The sequence below is a fragment of the Empidonax traillii genome, unplaced genomic scaffold, assembly GCF_003031625.1.
Source record: "Empidonax traillii isolate 1590-97213 ecotype Southwest subspecies unplaced genomic scaffold, ASM303162v1 scaffold2473:size46837, whole genome shotgun sequence".
Classification (NCBI taxonomy): Eukaryota; Metazoa; Chordata; class Aves; order Passeriformes; family Tyrannidae; genus Empidonax; species Empidonax traillii.
Genome location: NW_020957666.1, coordinates 3,839 through 20,947, shown reverse-complemented (window position 1 = coordinate 20,947; position 17,109 = coordinate 3,839). Strand labels below are relative to the sequence as shown.

The 17,109-nt window shown below is 57.2% G+C and overlaps 1 protein-coding gene across 9 annotated transcripts in view; it reads left to right on the top strand.

Annotated features, from left to right (window-relative positions):
• ARNT (aryl hydrocarbon receptor nuclear translocator) overlaps positions 1-16,925 on the top strand; it is a 19,837-nt gene extending 2,912 nt beyond the window's left edge. For 2 of the 9 annotated variants that reach the window (XM_027909854.1, XM_027909850.1), the window contains exons 2-23: positions 4,291-4,402; positions 5,497-5,541; positions 6,198-6,242; positions 7,313-7,357; positions 8,956-9,169; positions 9,520-9,733; positions 9,812-9,877; positions 9,994-10,093; positions 10,468-10,533; positions 10,646-10,731; positions 11,159-11,235; positions 11,364-11,498; positions 11,929-12,003; positions 12,813-12,964; positions 13,462-13,572; positions 13,737-13,818; positions 13,918-14,041; positions 14,300-14,399; positions 14,502-14,652; positions 15,056-15,215; positions 15,614-15,768; positions 16,068-16,925. In XM_027909854.1, the coding sequence (XP_027765655.1) occupies positions 4,293-4,402; positions 5,497-5,541; positions 6,198-6,242; positions 7,313-7,357; positions 8,956-9,169; positions 9,520-9,733; positions 9,812-9,877; positions 9,994-10,093; positions 10,468-10,533; positions 10,646-10,731; positions 11,159-11,235; positions 11,364-11,498; positions 11,929-12,003; positions 12,813-12,964; positions 13,462-13,572; positions 13,737-13,818; positions 13,918-14,041; positions 14,300-14,399; positions 14,502-14,652; positions 15,056-15,215; positions 15,614-15,768; positions 16,068-16,157 (2,403 nt within the window). In that variant the 5' untranslated portion in view covers positions 4,291-4,292 and the 3' untranslated portion in view covers positions 16,158-16,925. The remainder of the gene's footprint in view (positions 1-4,290; positions 4,403-5,496; positions 5,542-6,197; positions 6,243-7,312; positions 7,358-8,955; positions 9,170-9,519; positions 9,734-9,811; positions 9,878-9,993; positions 10,094-10,467; positions 10,534-10,645; positions 10,732-11,158; positions 11,236-11,363; positions 11,499-11,928; positions 12,004-12,812; positions 12,965-13,461; positions 13,573-13,736; positions 13,819-13,917; positions 14,042-14,299; positions 14,400-14,501; positions 14,653-15,055; positions 15,216-15,613; positions 15,769-16,067) is intronic. The other 7 variants (XM_027909856.1, XM_027909851.1, XM_027909855.1 and 4 more) reach the window with 7 other exon arrangements.
• The last annotated feature ends 184 nt before the right edge of the window (positions 16,926-17,109 follow it).

Below are 17,109 nucleotides of genomic sequence, written 5' to 3'. Positions count from 1 at the left end.
GGGGCGGCTGAGGGGGGGCCATGGAGGTCTGAGGGGCGAGGGGGAGCTGAGGGGCTGTGTGGGGGTCTCAGGGGGTCTCAAGGGCCGCGTGGGGGTTTCGGGGGGTCTCAGGGGTGAGAGGGAGGTGAGGAGGGCTCTGAGGGGCGAGGGGGAGCTGAGGGAGTGCATGGGGGTCTCAGGGGGTCTGAGAGAGCCTTGAGGGGGCTGAGGGGGATCCTCAGGGGCTGGGGAAGGGGGGGGTTCTGAGGGGACCCTAAAAAGGGGTTCCTGGAGGGCTGGGGGACCCTGAGGGGGGCGGGGGGGCCCGATCAGGGGCCTGAGGCAGCTTTTGGAGGCCTGAGGGATTTGGGATCCCTGAAGATCCTTGGATTTGGGATCCCTGATGATCCATGGATTTGGGGCTCCTGGGGGTCCCTGGATTTGGGGTCCCTGAGGATCCCTGGATTTGGGGCCCCTGAGGATCCCTGGATTTGGGGTCCCTGAGGATCCCTGGATTTGGGGCCCCTGGAGGTGCCTGGATTTGGGATCCCCGGACTTGAGGCTGACCCCCAGATCAATCCTCGGGTTCATCCCCAGAACTCCCCCTGTGCAGGAAGCTGCTGATCTCTGATGTTTGCCAGATGAAGCCCAGAATGTGTGATTTTATCACCTTTTTGGCTAAATAGCTCTGAAATGAGTTTGTGTCCAGGATGGTCCGGTGCCTGCGAAGTTGGAGTGGATTTACAGCGAGCTGGCCGAGAATTTGAGTTTATTTGTGGGTTTTCTTCTGGGGTTTTTGATCTCCTGTCTGGTGCCCTGTGGCTCGTGGGATTGTCAGGTTTGTCCCTGGCCCTGCTGAACGGTTTTATTTTAACACTCTGAGGGGTTTTTGTGGCTTTTAAATGTTGGGAAAGCGCGTTGGGTCACTCGTGTGCGAGGGTTGTGAGAACCCAGAGAGGGAGGAAGAGGCTTTAAACTGCATTTCCAGGCGTTGGTGGAAGCGGTCGCTCTCAGAGCTTCGCCGTTCCTTGCGCAATAAGAAAGTTTGGGACGAATTCTCAAGGAAAGCGGAGTTTTCGACATCTGTGTTTAATCTTTGTAACCGTGGGCAGAGCGGCCAGGGTTTGCTCAACCCTTCTACTCACTGAATGTGGAGATTAGCAGGGAAATAAACTCTGGGGGAGAGTTCCCACAAATAATCCAGATCTCCCTTCCCATGGCATTCAAAGCCAGACTTGAGGGCTCCACTGGATAATCCATTGGATGACGCCCCAAAATGCCCGGAATGCCCTCCCAGCCCAGCTGGGCCGTGGGGAGGGACGGCAAAAGGCACCACAAAAAGAACTTGGAGGTTATTTGGGCACTCAGAAAGTTACAGGGAGAATAACTTGGGGCTTGTTTCTGTGCTCAAAGCTGTCAGAAAGGGCAGTTCGATGGTCTTTTTGAGCTGTGAAGAGTGGGGGGGTTGAGAGCTTTTGGTCTTGTCAATTTAATCCACTTTTTTGGTGTTTAAATCTCCTGGTTGGGAGTGGAAAGCAAAGAGCCTCCACTGACAGGGGCAAGGCATTAAAAGTACAACTGCTTGCCTCACTTGCTTTATTTTACGGGTTTTAGTTTTAATTGGCATTGTTGGGAGACGTTCAGTGCTGGCTGGGTGAATACAGGAACATTTGGGTTTGCAAAAGCAGGATTCCAGCCACTCAAAACAAGCCAAAAAACCTTCTACTTCCTTAAAAAAAATCCATTTAATGTACCCGAGGCGCAGACACGGAGATGTTTTGTAAACAAAAAAACACAAAAGCAGAAATATCAGAGCCTTGTAGCTCTGTGGGTGAAATGCAGGGTAGTTTCAATGTGCTTTATCTGTTCCTGACCCTTTGGGGAGTTCACAAGTGGCTGAATTTAAAGCAAATCTTGGTTTGTGTGTGTCCCCCCCAAGGCCTCTGCAGCAAAAGGCCCCGGGTTTGGTGTGTTTTGTACAATAAAAACGCATTTCCAAGCTGCTGCAGCCCCTCTGGTAGATCCCAGCTGGGAGGATTGGCTGTGCATTCATTCTGGAGGGTTTTTTTTTTCCCTGTGGAGATTCCAGTGGTTGCAGCAGAGCCTTTCCCAGGAGAGCTGGGCCAGGAGCCCGGAGCGACGTCGGGGTGGGGGGTTTGGGGTTTACAAACCTTTCCCTCCTGGCCCTAATTAGATCCCACACGTGGGGAAGGAAGCAGGGATTGGATCTGGGAAGGGCTGGGACAGACACCCCTCAGGATGCTGGAAAGGGTGAGGAGGCCGGAGCTCTTCCCACCCCATCTCCCTGGTTTTGGGGGATGTATCCACACTGATGGCAAAACGGGGTCAGTCCCAGTTTTCCACCTGTTCCTGAGAGGGGAGTGTCTCCTGGTGGGAAGCTGCAGCCCGAGGTGAAGGGGGTTCCTTTGGGATGCAGATCCAGCTCTGGGCTCCCTGGGAATGCCAAAGGCTCCCGAACAAACAGCCATTCCCTGTGAGTCGGGATCAGAGGAACAGCCCAGTGTCGCTTCCTTCCCCTGCCCGGGGTGGGAATTCCTTCCCCTCCATAAAGGGATTTTCTGCCCTGCTCCAGGAACTCCACTGGTGTTCCCACCGTGCTGGTGACCAGGGCTGGGCAGGAGAACCCTCCTGACCTGCCTCACTGCCACTCAAAACTCTGCTTGGTCGAACAAAATCCTGGGATCTCACTTTGGAACTCCACTTGGGAATAGGGGCTGGGGCACGGGGGTGTCCAGGCCACCCAAAATTGGAGAGCAGAGGAGACAGGGAAGGGTTTTCACCCCTGGTTCTTTGTTCTCCAGTTGTGTTTCGGAATTCCAGCGGGTCCTGGTGTTGGATGGGGTGTGCTGGCTCCTGCTGTGGGCTGGGATTGTTGCTCTTGGCTCCTCCAGCTGCCAAGGAGCTGGATGCTTATCCCATACCGTAGCCACCCCTGGGAAATCCTATGGATTGGCAAGGAAAAAGCTCCCCCCTCCAAGCAGCTGCTTGCAGGGACACAGAGGGGGTGGGTGGAGGGGCTGGGAGTGGGAATGGGGTAAAACCCAGCTGATTTGGAGAGGGACAGCGCAGATCTGGGGGGGTGTTCGCTGCGAGGCCCAGCCACGCTGCTGCTGCTGCTGCTGCTCCACTGCCAGCTCTGCAAGCCACATCAAACCCGTGCTGGGCTCCAGTCTGGCCTTGGGGGCTGCACAAATACCTGGGGAGCTCAGCTTGAAGCCCAGTCCTCTCCCGAGTTCTCCAGACCCGGCCTCAGTTGTTGTGTTTGTGCCCCCCAGCTGTGGCTGTTTCCTGCCCGCGCTGCTCCCTCTGCTCGCTGCGGTTTGGGAGCCCAGCACGGGGGTTTTTGGGGGTGCTGGGGTGGCTTTGGGGCCTCTCTGCTTTGGTAAAGCACAAATTTGAAAGGTTATGGTGGGGATTTGGGGGCTGGAGCGGCTGTTTTGGGGCCGTTCAGCAGCAAATTCACAAACCCACAGCCGTTAAAACGAGCTCAGAGCTGACTGATTTCAGAAACGGGGGAAAGTGGTTTATAGTGGGTTTAAAACCTCCCTCTGTGGCGCACAGCAGGCAGGTTTAGCACAGGGGGACGTGGGTTGCAGCCCTTGTGATGTGGTTTCATCTTAAGGCAGGCTGAGAAAGGGCTCCAGAGCCCGTGCTCTGTTCAGGAGCTGTGATCCTGAACAATCAGGGTGAGGAAACCGAAATCATGGAACTTCAGGGTGGTTTGGGGTGGAAGGGACCTCAGGGACCCCCTGGGCCACCTCCCACTAACCCAGGGTGCTCCCAGCACTGTGGAAGAGCACAGGCAGGGGGGCGATGGTGCCACTGGTGCCCACTGGTGTGTACTGGTGCAGACCAGAAGGGTTCAGCTGAACCAGGACGGCTTTGAGGCGCTTTTGCAGCGTTTTGGGGAATTCTTTGTCTGGGATCAGAAAATAAACCCCTCTGTAGGTTGGTGTGGTGAGGGAAGCTCGTGGCTCTGCTCCTCCCCTCCTCCGTGCTCGTGCAGCCAGGGCTGAGGATGGGCTCCCAGCAGGCCCCTCCTCTCTCCCAAAAACCTTCCACATCTCTCAGCTTGGCAGGCTCAGCGCTGCAGCCCCGGGAAGCGCCGTGTGCTCCGCGCCCGGAGCGGCCCCTCGGAGCAGCACATGAAAGGACAGACACGGAGCCCCCAGCCAGCCCCAGCAGATGCTGACACACAGCTGCTGCTAGTGGGGAGGGAGTTCCCCTGAGCCAGGGGGGCTGGGACAAAGATCCTGGTTGATTTTCCTGGTTTTTCCCCCTCCTGTTCAGAAATGGCATCGGACGTTTCCTCGCTGGGCGCAGCCGTCGGCTCCGGCACCCCCGGATCGGGAGCCCAGCCCGGAGGGGCCGTGGCTCAGAGAGGCAGCAAGAGGAGACCTGGGTGAGTGTGTGCTCAGGGTTGTGCTTTTTGGGAAAAGGGGCCTTTGGAAGAAGCTTTCTGCCGGAAAGAGCTGCCAGGAGTGTGGCTGGTGCTGAGAAGTCTCCTGGTTTCCTCTGGGTGGGATTTATCCAGCCCTTTCCTTTGCCAGATACACCCCTCAAAGAAGGGCTTGAATTCCATCTCCAAAAGGCACTGAAAGCTGAGTTGCACCTTGGAGGAGGAGCAAACACACACCAGGGGTTGGGAGCGAAACAGGAGTCGCTGAGGCAGCAACAGCAGCTGCTGCAGGAGGTGGAGGAACAGGGGATCTGGATTTGGGGGCCTTACTCCAACCTTTGCAGCTGTGCCGTCCCTGGGAGGGGTGTGGGGAAGCCGCAGTGTGCTTGTGGGAGGCTTTTTGTTTGCTAAAAATGCCTTTGCAAATTCAAAGGGGCTGGAGTGGCTGTTCCCAGATTCCCTGGCACGAGAAATCCACTCGTAATTTTTAAGCAAACTGAAATCTGTTCCTGGCCCTTCCCAGTGACTCCAGCTCTTCCCTTCAGCCCCATTTGCTGGTGCTCCCACTCCCCTGCAGCTCCTGCCACACTCCCTGCTCCCCTGCATCCCGTTTTCCATCCCTGAAGGAAAGGTGGGAATTCCTTCCTCCCTGTCAGAGCTGGGCTTTTGGCCCTGTGTGAGCAACCAGGCACCAACTGAACTTTAACTCCAGGAAAGTTTTACTCTCTTTTATTTTTTTATTTTAAATGCACCCAGTCCAGGCTTTTGAGCTGGGAATGCTCTGTCTGATGGTCCCCTGAGCAGCCTGGATGGCTCCCAGGAGATCCAGAGCCTTTGGAACAGGAGGCTGGGATATGGTGGGTGCTCCAAGCGGCATTTCTTCCTCTGGAACTGTTTTTCCTTGCTCTGTTTCTGGTGGACACCTGAAGGAAGCCCCTTTCCAGACTCTGTGGGTTGTTTCCCATTAGGATCACTGCATTATGTTGGGATTGCTTCATTCTCCCTGTCAGGAATCATCTACATCCGTAAGGACGGACAGAAAAGCAACTTAAAGAAGCCACTGGGTTAATAATGTTCTTTTTCCTTCTGTTTTTCAGGCTGGATTTTGATGATGATGGAGAAGGGAACAGTAAATTCCTCAGGTGAGGGAACACATGGCATCCAGAAGTTTCTGTCCTATGCTCTTGGGGGTGTCTGTGTTTTCCCCGGAGCAGGATCTTGCTGCTCCTGTGGCTTTTCCTCTCTGGAAGCAGCGGGAAGTGCTCCACTTCCATAAAACTCTTCCCTTTCTCCCAGTCAGCAGAAATCCCCCATCTCTGCAGCTTTTGCTGCTGCCTCAGACACGTGTTAATTAACCCTCATCTGCTGTAAGGATGCTTCAGTTCCAGAGGCATCCTTATTCCCAGGGAGCTGGCGGGGCTGCTCGGATCTCCTGGTGATCCATATGGAACACAGAAGAGCTGGAATGTCTCCTGCCATTCCTTTGTAGCCTCTCTGCCTGGTTTAGGGTTGAAATAACGGTGCTGGAACTCCACGGGTTCCAGTCTGTTGAGGATGGCTGGGGGGTGGCTGCAGGGTGATTGTAGGATTTACCTCTGGAAAGCCCTGATAAAGATCTTCATCTGGGCAGTAGAACGTGTTCCTTTGTATGGGATTGAGCTGAGTGTGATCCCCCCCATCCCTGATAGGAATGTGATGTGGAAAACCCCGTGGAGGGGGTGCCAGTGGGATTCATTAAACCTTTTTTTTTTTGGGAAAGAAGGAAGTGTAAACACTTTACCCTCTCCCCTTCCCCTAGGTGTGACGATGACCCGATGCCAAACGACAAGGAGAGGTTTGCCAGGTAAGAACTTGCTGGTTTGAAAGCTTTTTGTTCCCAAACCCTTTAATTCAGGAGAGTTCCTGCAGCCCCTTCCTCATGGCCCTTGGATCGTCCCCCTTCGAGGGTGCTCCGAAGGATCCACGCCTTTCCCGTGCTGGCTCTGGACAGTCCATGGAGTGGGATGAAATGACACTGCTCTCTTCCACCATTCCTTTCAGCTCTGGCCTCGGACTCTCCCTCTTTCCTGCTGCCCCAGGGACTTGCAGAGACAGAGACACGAGTTTCCTGCCTAGGACAAGTTTTCCTTGAGCAGGGTGTCCTGGCAGATGCGGGGAGCTGTGTGTTTTACGGGGAGCTGGGCAGGAGCTTTGCAGATTGGGAGTTTCCCGGAGATTACAGGGAGTGTTTTGGCTCTTGATTCCTCTCTGGTGTCTGGCAGTGGCTCTGACATCCAGCCTGACCCTCCCCTGGCACAGCTCGAGGCCATTTCCTCTCACCCTGCCGTTACCTGGGAGAAGATCCCGACCCACCCCCGGCTCCAACCTCCTTCCAGGGAGTTGTAGAGTGAGAAGGTCCCTCCTGAGCCTCCTTTTCTCCAGGCTGAGCTCCCTCAGGATTCCCCAGCTCTGTTCCCATCCCTGGACACGCTCCAGCCCCTCCATGTCTGCCTTGCCCCGAGCTGCCCCCAGGACTGGAGGGCAGTGCCTGAACGGGGGTCAGTGCCCTGCTGTTCCCTGCAAAGCCCTGCAGGGAGGGAGCTCCAGGCTGGGATTCTCCTGCTCTTTGAGTGGTTTGAGTCATTCTGAAGCCGAACAAATTAGAAATACGTTAAGGAGCGTAGAATATTTCTGATATTAGAAACTGGTGAGGCAAATGAAAGCTCAGGAAATGTCTTGAAACTCCAACACGCACCAGGCACCAACTGAATGTGGAATATTGCAAACCAATGGCTGTTTTATTTTATGGAATTGCTCCTCTGCAAAACAGACCTGTCCCTAGGCTGGGTTTCCTAGTCCATCCTTCCATATTTTTTTTCCATTTCTTTCAACTTTTTTTCCATTTTTAGCTTAGCTGGCTGATTTTATTTTTAGGTCTGATGATGAGCAGAGTTCAGCGGATAAGGAGAGACTTGCCAGGTAGGAGAACGGAGATTTCCAGCATGGACAAGCAGAGTTTTCCTTTCCTTCATGTCTCTCTAGGCATCCCTTCTCTTTCCCCCCCCCTTCTTCCCTCATCTGCTGCAGAGGACTTTACCAGACTCCTGGAAATTGCTGTGGAATTGAAATGAGGAGGGGAAGAGGCCCTTAGGAAAGGCACATCCCATCGCTGGGAGAGCGTTTCTAGGGCAGGCACAGGAGGATCTGTTTGCCAGAGGCCCCAGGGCTGGGCTCTTGCTCTCACACCTTGCTGCACACACCTTCCCTCGTCCTGCATCGAGGGCCTGGGGTCACCTGGGCAAGGTTTTGTGTCCCAGGAATGCTGCTGGGCTCAGGCACAAAAAGGGGGGTTGATTCAGGGGCTTAACCTGTGGCTCTTTAGGACTGTTCCACCCCAGGCTTGTTCTGAAGCAAAGCCCTGGGCTAAGAAGGCCATGCTGGGTGCTGAGAGTGCCCCAATTTTGGGCAGTTTGTGGCCCTCTGGCTGTGCCCCCCCAGGCAGCCTCTGGTGGCTGCAATGTTTGGGGAGATCAGGAAGCCACGGAGGTGAGGCCTGGGAATACAGGGAAGCAGCAAAGCTTCCCTAGGGATTGTTCCCAGGAGCCTCTTCTGAAGAACATCTCATGGAGCCGTGGAATGGTGGGGTTGGAAGGGACCTTAAAGCTCAGCTGGCTCCTGGCAGGGACCCCTGGAAGGTGAGGTCACTGAATGAGAGAGTTAAAGGGGAGGTCACTGAACGTTTGCACACCCCTGGTAGTGAGAAACGCTCCATTTCTGTATTTATCCTCTTTATTCACCTGCCTGTCCTTGTTCCTTCCACCACTTCCATCTCATTTCACTTCCCACCGTGTGCCTCCTTGCACCTGATCCATCCTCCTGTACAGGAAACCTGGCTCTTGGCCTCTGTTTAGGAAAACCCGCCCTAGGAACCCAGTTAGTTGACGTGTTCTGGATAAAAAGAGGCAGGTTCTGGTCTGTGGGGTCGATGGGGGCTGTGCCCTGTGAGCCAAAGGGGTGCCCAGAACCTCTCTGAGGGGTGGGGGTCGCCGTGGTGTCTCCTTAGAGGTTGGTGCCACCACCCCCAGGTGCTGCTGGCCCGTGGTGTGCCCAGGTTGGTCCGTGCAGAAATACCTGCTCTCAGGTTCCCCTCCTGGGGTTCTGTGAGAGGCTCTCGGTGTAACTGAGAAGTGTCTTCTTCGAGTGTGCGAGGGGTGATGGTGGAGGGGATCTGTGGGATCTCCTCCCTCCTGGACGGGCAGTGGGGCTGAGTCCCTGGTGAGAGCAGAGGAGGGATCCCTTGGGCTTCCTGCAGGCTGTGGAGTGGAGGGGGGAGCCAGAGCAGCTCCTGCTGGCCCCAGGGAGCCGCTGGGACTCAGAGCAGGGCCCTCAGCCCGGGAGCTCCAGGTGTAGCCTCTCCCCTCGCCCTCGTGCCCTGCTCCCCGTGCACGCCCAGCATGTGAGGCTTTTCCTCCCTTCTAACCCGCCGGGGCATCCCTGCACGTGGCACCCACGCCAGCCTTCCCACAGTGCCTTCACCCTCCTCCTCCTCCTCTTGTGTCCCCCCCGGGCTCCTGCAGGGAGAACCACAGCGAGATCGAGCGCAGGAGGAGGAACAAGATGACGGCCTACATCACGGAGCTGTCGGACATGGTGCCCACGTGCAGCGCCCTGGCCCGCAAGCCGGACAAGCTGACCATCCTGCGCATGGCCGTGTCCCACATGAAGTCCCTGCGCGGCACCGGCAACACCTCCACGGACGGCACCTACAAACCCTCCTTCCTCACCGACCAGGTGCGGGCTGGCCGTGGGGCAGGGGCAGGGTGGGCTGGGAGGGAGCTCAGAGCCCGTCCCCTTCCACAGGGACACCTCCCGCCACCCCAGGGTGCCCCAGCCTGGCCTTGGACACTCGCAGGGATGGGGCAGCTCCTCTGGGGGAGCCGTGCCAGGGCCTCCCTGCCCTCACAGGGAAGAATTCCTTCCCGAAATCCCACCTAACCCTGCCCTCTGGCAGTGTATAAACTGTCCTGGCAGGCCCTGAAGCCTCCTCTTGGCTTGGTGCTGGGAAACACAACGGTCAGAGGGGAAAGCTGACTGTGAGTGGGCAAAGCCCGTGGAGCTGAGCGGTGTGTGCGTGTCCCCAGGAGCTCAAACACCTGATCCTGGAGGCAGCTGATGGCTTCCTGTTCATCGTGTCCTGCGAGACGGGCCGGGTGGTCTACGTGTCCGACTCGGTGACCCCCGTCCTGAACCAGCCGCAGTCCGAGTGGTTCGGCAGCACCCTGTACGACCAGGTGCACCCCGACGACGTGGGCAAGCTGAGGGAGCAGCTGAGCACCTCCGAGAACGCCCTCACAGGTACAGCCCCCGGGGCGAGCACAGGGCCAGGAGCAGGCAGAGCCCGGAGGGACTCCCATTAAACCCTTCCCTTTGTAGAGGGAACCAAACCCTGGTGCCTTTCTACCAAGGATGCTGCAGCCCCCCCCGAGAGTGCATCTAAAGGTACCGCGGTGACACCCGTGTCCTGCCGGCCTCCCACTTCGATTCCTGGAGCCACAGCTGCGCTGGGGGGACGGACTCCCCCTGCAGCAGCACCTCCTCCTTCCTCCTCTCCCCAGGTCGGATCCTGGACTTGAAGACGGGCACTGTGAAGAAGGAGGGGCAGCAGTCCATGAGGATGTGCATGGGCTCGCGGAGATCCTTCATCTGCCGCATGAGGTGGGAAGGAATTCCCGGGGGGTCTCTGAGCCTCAGGCTGAGCTCGTTCCCTGGCACCTCCGTGCTTTTGGCTCTGCCCATTTTGGCTCGTTTTGATGCAGAATGGCAGAACGTGGCTGACCTTCCCACACAGTCGAGTTCTTGAGGTGTTTCTTTGCCCTGTTGGACCAGATCCAGTTTAAAGCAATAATTATTTTGGCCCCACGTGTCACCTGCCTTGAATTCTGCACAGTGAGGGCTTTGGGTGATGGAAATTCAGACGTTCCTTCCCGTTTGTAGGGGATGAACCTTCCTCTTCAAGATACCCGAGATTATTTTCATGTTGACCATGAGAGAGAAATCCTTTGCCCTCCCTTTTCTGTCCCCTGGTGCAGGTGTGGCAACAGCTCCGTGGATCCAGTGGCTGTGAATCGTCTCAGCTTCATGAGGAATCGCTGCAGGTAAATTGCACAAGTGATAGGTATCTGTAAATAACATATAAGTGAGTAAAACAAGAACCCCACCTTTGCCCCACTTGGACCTGCAGCGCAACCTGTTTTCTCTCTTCCCAAGGAATGGCTTGGGGGCAGCAAAGGATGGGGAACCTCACTACGTGGTGGTGCACTGCACGGGGTACATCAAAGCCTGGCCCCCAGCAGGTGAGGATCCCCCCCAGGGGCTCAGGGGGGCTTCTTTTAAAAGCACGTGGCCTGAAGTTGCCGATTCCAGGAGCTGAACGTGCCAGGAAAGGTTCTGCAAACGTGTCCATCGCTTTTATTTGAAAACTGAACTGACTTTCGCGGGCCCAGCATCAGAGATCTCTGTCTGTAGAGGGTGAAAATAGCATTAAACTGCCTGAAAATTAGAGACTTGGAACCCTTCTGGTGATAGGAGGGAGGGGGAGACACCTGAATGTTCCAAGTCCCTTGGTGGGGAAGGATACCGAGTTACAGTCAGGGCTGGAGATGTGTCCTGAGGATACTGAGTTACAGTCAGGGCTGGAGATGTGTCCTGAGGTCCTTTCCTGGGCAATGAGCAGTTTCTCCTGCGTTAACCCTGCTGGAATTTTCGACCCTCCCTTCCCAGGTGTTTCCCTGCCTGACGACGACCCCGACGCCGGCCAGGGCAGCAAGTTTTGCCTGGTGGCCATTGGCAGGCTGCAGGTGAGTGTCCCCTCCGCCTCCTCCAACACCTCCTGGCCCTGGGAAGGCCCCAGGCTGAGGCTGTTCCACGTGAAAACGTTCCCCCACGTGGGGCTGGCACTGCCAACGCTGCCCCTGTGCCCTGCCAGGTGACCAGCTCTCCCAACTGCACTGACATGAACAACGTGTGCCAGCCCACCGAGTTCATCTCCAGGCACAACACCGAGGGCATCTTCACCTTCATCGACCACCGCTGCGTGGCCACCGTCGGCTACCAGCCCCAGGTGAGTGCCCCGGGGGCTCTGTGGCACAGAACTGCCCCTCACACTCCCTGCTCCTCCCACACCTCGGCCCTGCTTCCACAGAGCTCATCAACCACACCAGGGGCTTCAGCCACACGGGTTTCTTCTCCACTGCTTGCTTTTCCATGTGTTTTTTTCCAAGCCCTTTGATCCTGGGAAGGCTGGGTGGCTCTGGGTTGTGTCAAGTGTCAATTAAAGCCCTTTTTGCCTTTAATTGAGTTAAAGATCAAACATTAATCAGCAGCTGTCGTGCCTCTCTTCAAGAAACAGCACGCCAGCCCCCTGTGCTTGGTTTGTGTAACGCGGATCTGGGGGGAAGGGGCAGGAACTACCTGTCCAGAGCGGGATTAATTGTGGAATCTGCCTGCCAGATGAACTGACTCCATCTCTCTCACAATTCCTTGAAAACCAGGAGCTTTTGGGGAAGGACATTGTGGATTTCTGCCACCCAGAAGACCAGCAGCTCTTACGGGACAGCTTTCAGCAGGTAAAAAACGTTGGAGCTACCCCTTTGCATGCAGGGTGGAACTCAGGTTGGACCTGAGGTTGGAACTGAGGTTAGAACTCAGATTGGAACTCAGATTGGAACTCGGAATGCCTCGGTGCTTGCAAAACGGCAAAATTAACTGGAAAACCAAGAGGAAAAATAAACCTTAGCTAATTCTCCTTTGCAAACAGATCAAGTCATGTAGTTAAACACAGAACAAAACCAGAAGCATCTGATGTCTTAACTGCTGACTCCCTGCTCTGGCTGCTGGTCCAGGCTGCCTTTAGGGCCGGGGATGTGGCTGCCAAGGGCCTGCTTGACTCGCTGTGCTCCTGTGGCTGAAACCCTGGTTCATCTCTAGGGCCCAGCCCAGTGCTGCAGAACCCGAAATGGAGGTGGTTTTCTTGCCCTGTTATTTCTGAGGGCCTTGGACTGGTGGCAGGGCAGGTAAGGCTGCCCCTGTGCTTTCATGACTCCAAAAACCAGCTGCTCATATCCATTGCTCCAAACATTTGGAATCGGAGGCGACAGCATGTGTTCCATTTCTTGGAGGCTTTTTCATACATCCCACCAGTGCAAAGGCAGTAGGAGGAGTGAAGCCAGAAAGGGGATTTTAGATTCCCCTCCTGTGTCCTCTGGGAGCCAGGATGTCCTGAGGGAACGGTGCCACTTAGTTTGGGAAGGCTGAGATGCGCCAGGTTCGAGGCAAAGGGCCATCGCAGGGGTTTTGGGGGGTGGCTCTTGCTCAGGTTCTCCTGGACACCCTTGATCAGGGGCTACTCCTGGAATTCCTGTTGGCTTTTTTTCAGGTGGTGAAGTTAAAAGGCCAGGTCCTGTCAGTCATGTTCCGCTTCCGATCCAAAAACCGGGAATGGCTCTGGATGAGAACCAGCTCCTTCACCTTCCAGAACCCCTACTCGGACGAGATCGAGTACATCATCTGCACCAACACCAACGTCAAGTACGTGCACGGACAGGTGACCTGCCTGGGGGGCGTGGGAGCCTTGGCCTCTCCCCCTCTCCAAACTTCCCACCACTGCTGAAGCAGCAGCTCCCCAAAGAGACCCAGGAAACGCTGGATTTTTATTAATTTGTGGTGGGATTTAAACATTTCACTGGGTTCTCACAGTTCACAGAAGAACATAAAGAACTTGCACCACGTTTTGGGCTTAAAACCCAAAACTACTGGTGGTCCCTGAGTGTCTGACAGAGCTGAACTTCAAGGGTTTGGAGGTTCCTACAGCCTTTATTAATTGCTTAGGGGGCTGAGCGTGGGAGGCACAACCTCCCCCTCTGGAGCATCCCCATGGCATGGCACCTCCTTTCAAGGCCACCAGCTGGAAAGATTCTTCCCTCAAACAGGGCTTTGCACCCTGCCCGAGACAGCCACACCCAGGACCCAACTTTGCTCCCAGCTGGGAGTTTTTGAACCTCTCTTTCCCTGTGTTTGCTTTGAAGGAACTCGAGCCAGGAGTCCCGGCCTGCCCTGGCAAACTCACTGCCGAGGCCCCAGCTGGGGCAGAGCGTCAGCCTCCCCCTGGACATGGGCACGGCCCCACTGCCCTCAAGGTCAGCTCCTTTTCCTGTTCCTACCCTGCTGTCACACCCCCTTCACCCCCAGATCCCCTCTGTGCAGCTGGGAGCTAACGAGGAGCTGATCCCCTGGGAGCTGATCCCTTGGGAATTCTCTCGGGCAGCCCGTGTTCTCCTCTTACAGACACTTTCTATTCCAGGCAGCAGCAGCAGCCGCCCCCACAGCCAGAGCTGGACGTGGGCCCGGGAAGGGAGAGCCTGGCTGGGTACGAGCACTCCCAGGTGAGTCCCCCCCAGGGGAGGGGTTTGGGCAGCCCAAAGGTGTTTCTGCCCTTGATTCCTGCTGTGCCGAGGGGTGCCAGCTCCCTGTCCCCGCTGCAGGTCCCCGTGCAGCCCGTGAGCGCCGCGGGCCCGGAGCACAGCAAGCCCCTGGAGAAGGCAGAGAGCCTGTTCAGCCAGGAGCGGGATCCACGCTTCGGGGAGATCTTCTCCGGGATCAGCACAGGTGGGTGAGCAGGGCCCTCCTGACCCGCTCCTCCTGCCCGCCCTGGCACACCCTCCCTGCCTCTGCCCGGGCTGTGCTGGGTGCTCCAACCCCGGGAGCCTTCCTGCAAGTTTACTGGAGAGGGGAGAGGAAATCAAATTAACAGGGTTTAACAAAATCATCCGGAGAAGGAGCAGAGGGGTCCTCCCTCCCACAGGCAGGTCTCTTCCAGCTGGTTCCCTGTTGCCAGCCCCAGAATGTCTCGTGCTCTCTCTGCAGACCAGAGCAAGGCCCTCCCTGCCAGCACCGTGCCGGCCAACCCGCCCCTCTTCTCCCAGGGAAACACCTTCACTGCTGCCCGGCCCCAGGAGAACTTCAGGTGAGGCCTCACCTTCCCGCTGCCCCCTCCATTCCCTGTGGATAGTGTGGTGCCTCTCCCTCCTGCAGTGTCTTCCCAGGCTCAGGCTCTGTCCTCCCTCAGGAGCAGCAGCATGGTGCCTCCAGTGAACATCATCCAGCAGCAGCCGTCCCCCGCCGGCCGGGTCCTGTCCCAGATCTCCCGGCACTCCAGCCCAGCTCAGGTCAGCGGGACCACGTGGGCTGCAGGGACACGCCCGGTGTTCACACCCCAGGTAGCACAGCCCGAGCCCTCAGCTGCAGGGTCCCCGCTGCCTTCAGGCCCCGCTGTTTGTGGGGATCACCCCGTTCCCTGTGCCGTGTGTCCGTGGGGATCACCCTGCTCCCTGTGCCGCTCCCTGCACCGTGTGTCCGTGGGGATCACCCCACTCCCGCTCCCTGTGCCACGTGTCCATGGGGATCACCCCACTCCCACTCCCTGCACCGTGTGTCTGTGGGGATCACCCCACTCCTGCTCCCTGTACCGTGTGTCCACGGGGATCACCCCACTCCCGCTCCCTGCACCGCGTGTCCGTGGGCTTCCTGCTCCGGGGCTGCTCCAGCGAGCGTGCTGAGCCCAGGGCCGGGGGAGATCCATCCCTCCTCCTCCCCCTCTCCCCTGTCCTTCCTCTCTCCCAGCAAGTGGCATCGCAGCCGGTGAAGCCTCGGCCGCCGTCCTTCGGCATGGGCGCGTTCCAGGGCAGCGCGTCCTCCTTCGGCTCCCTGGCGGCTCCGGCGTCCACGGCCTCGCCCAGCGCGGCGCCGTACCCGGCCCTGGCCGGCCGGGCCTCCGGCTTCGGTGAGCAGGGCTGGGGGGCTGGGAGCACCCCACGGGTGGGGCTGTGCCGGGGGGAGGCTCTCCCGGGGTTTGGGGGGGTTTGGGGGAGCGCCCAAGCGTGGAGGGCAGAGCTGAATGACCCGAAATCGCCCCCCCGACCGCAGAGCTGGGCTCGGTGACCCTTGTGGATCCCTCCCAGCTCAGGATGATCTGGGGTTGGCCCAGCAGATGGATTTTGAGCCATGTCAAGGCTGACTGGGAGGAAACAAACCCCTCTGGACGTCCCTTGGCAACAAACCCATGACAGGAGTTCCTGTAGGGCGACCCTCCCCGGGCACCACCCCGAGCTGTGCCCTTCGCAGTCCCTCAGAAGGGCTGGAGGAGCCCAGGAGCGATCCCTGACTGTGCTGTGTGTCCAGCAGGCACGGAGGCAGCGCAGACCCCGGCCCCGTTCCAGCCCCGCGCCACCGACGCCGTGGGAATGTGGCCCCAGTGGCAAGGACAGCACCACGGGCCGGGCTCGGGGGAGCAGCACGTGCAGCAGCCCCAGCCCAGCCAGCCTGAGGTCTTCCCAGTAAGATGGGGCTTTTTAATCTCCCAAACCCCCGGGGGTGGGTGTGCTGGGGAAAGGACCAAGGCCACCACTAAACCGTGTCCCCAAGTGCCACATTCACGTGGTTTTGGACAGTTCCAGGGGCAGCAACTCTACCACATCCCTGGGCAGCCTGTTCCAATGCCTGGCCATGCTTTCCGTGGAGAAATCTTCCCTAATTTCCAATCCAAACCTCGGGGGAACACCTTGAGGCCTTTTGGTGCCTGGCATTCCCCGACATTCCGGGTGCAGATCCTGACTCTGTCCCTGTCTCCTCACAGGACATGCTGACCATGCTGGGAGACCAAGGGCCCAACTACAACAACGAAGAATTCCCAGAGCTGAACATATTCCCTTCTTTTTCCGAGTAAAACAAGCCTTAGGGGAGACACCATCGAGCTCCACAATATCCACGTGTAAAGGAAAAACAGCCAAGCCTTTCTCTCCAAGAACTTTCCAAGCACTTCCCACCCTCTGGAAGCCGAGCTCCGAGGATGGGTGGCCGTGGAGGAGGAGGAGGATGGTGTGGCTTGGACCCCTCCTCCCCGTGGGATTGTTCTGGAAGCTCCAGGACCCCTGAGTGCCATGAGACCGAAGGCCCCGCGTTGCCAGAGCCGCTCCCAAGTGGATTTCCGTGGGAGGGATTCCTGGCTGGGTCACAGACAGCCCTCTCCACGCTTTTAAGGTGGCTTTGACTGGTTTTATTTCATTCTCTGCCGTGACTTTTTCTAGAAAACACAGAACTATGGGAATTTTTTTTTAAGCATTGGAAGAAGCTCTTCCGAGCGTTATCCCTGTAAACCACGATCCTGGAGGATGCTTGAGTAAGAATCCGTGTCCTGAGCCGGTGTTTTCCTCCTTTTTGGAGGAATTTTGGCTGGTCTTGGAGGGTTGTTACCACATCTCCAGTCCAGGGTGCTCCACGTGGAGATTCCCACGTTTTCTTTGGAATCTTCCCTCTCCTGTGAACTGTGCAATGAAGTCGGTGTGACCCGTAACCCCCACCCCCCTCGTTATCCCGGGATAATTAACGAGCCATAAACATGTTATCCATGTAGCTTTCTTCTGGATGCATCCATCCATTTTCCAGCTGGTGGGTTTCTGCCACAGACTGATGTTCCAACAGGTTATCTTTGGGGGGAGGGGGAACCTGCCCCCCACTGTCCGTGGAATCTCATCCCATGGGGAGGAGTTCCTGGTCCTTGTCTGGATGCAGGAGGATCCCTGGATTTCCTCAGGGAATTGCTGAGGAGCTGTTGTGTTTCCACTACCTTTGCTCACTCGCCGTCTCCTTAAGGAGGAGTTCCTGCCCTGGGATCATCC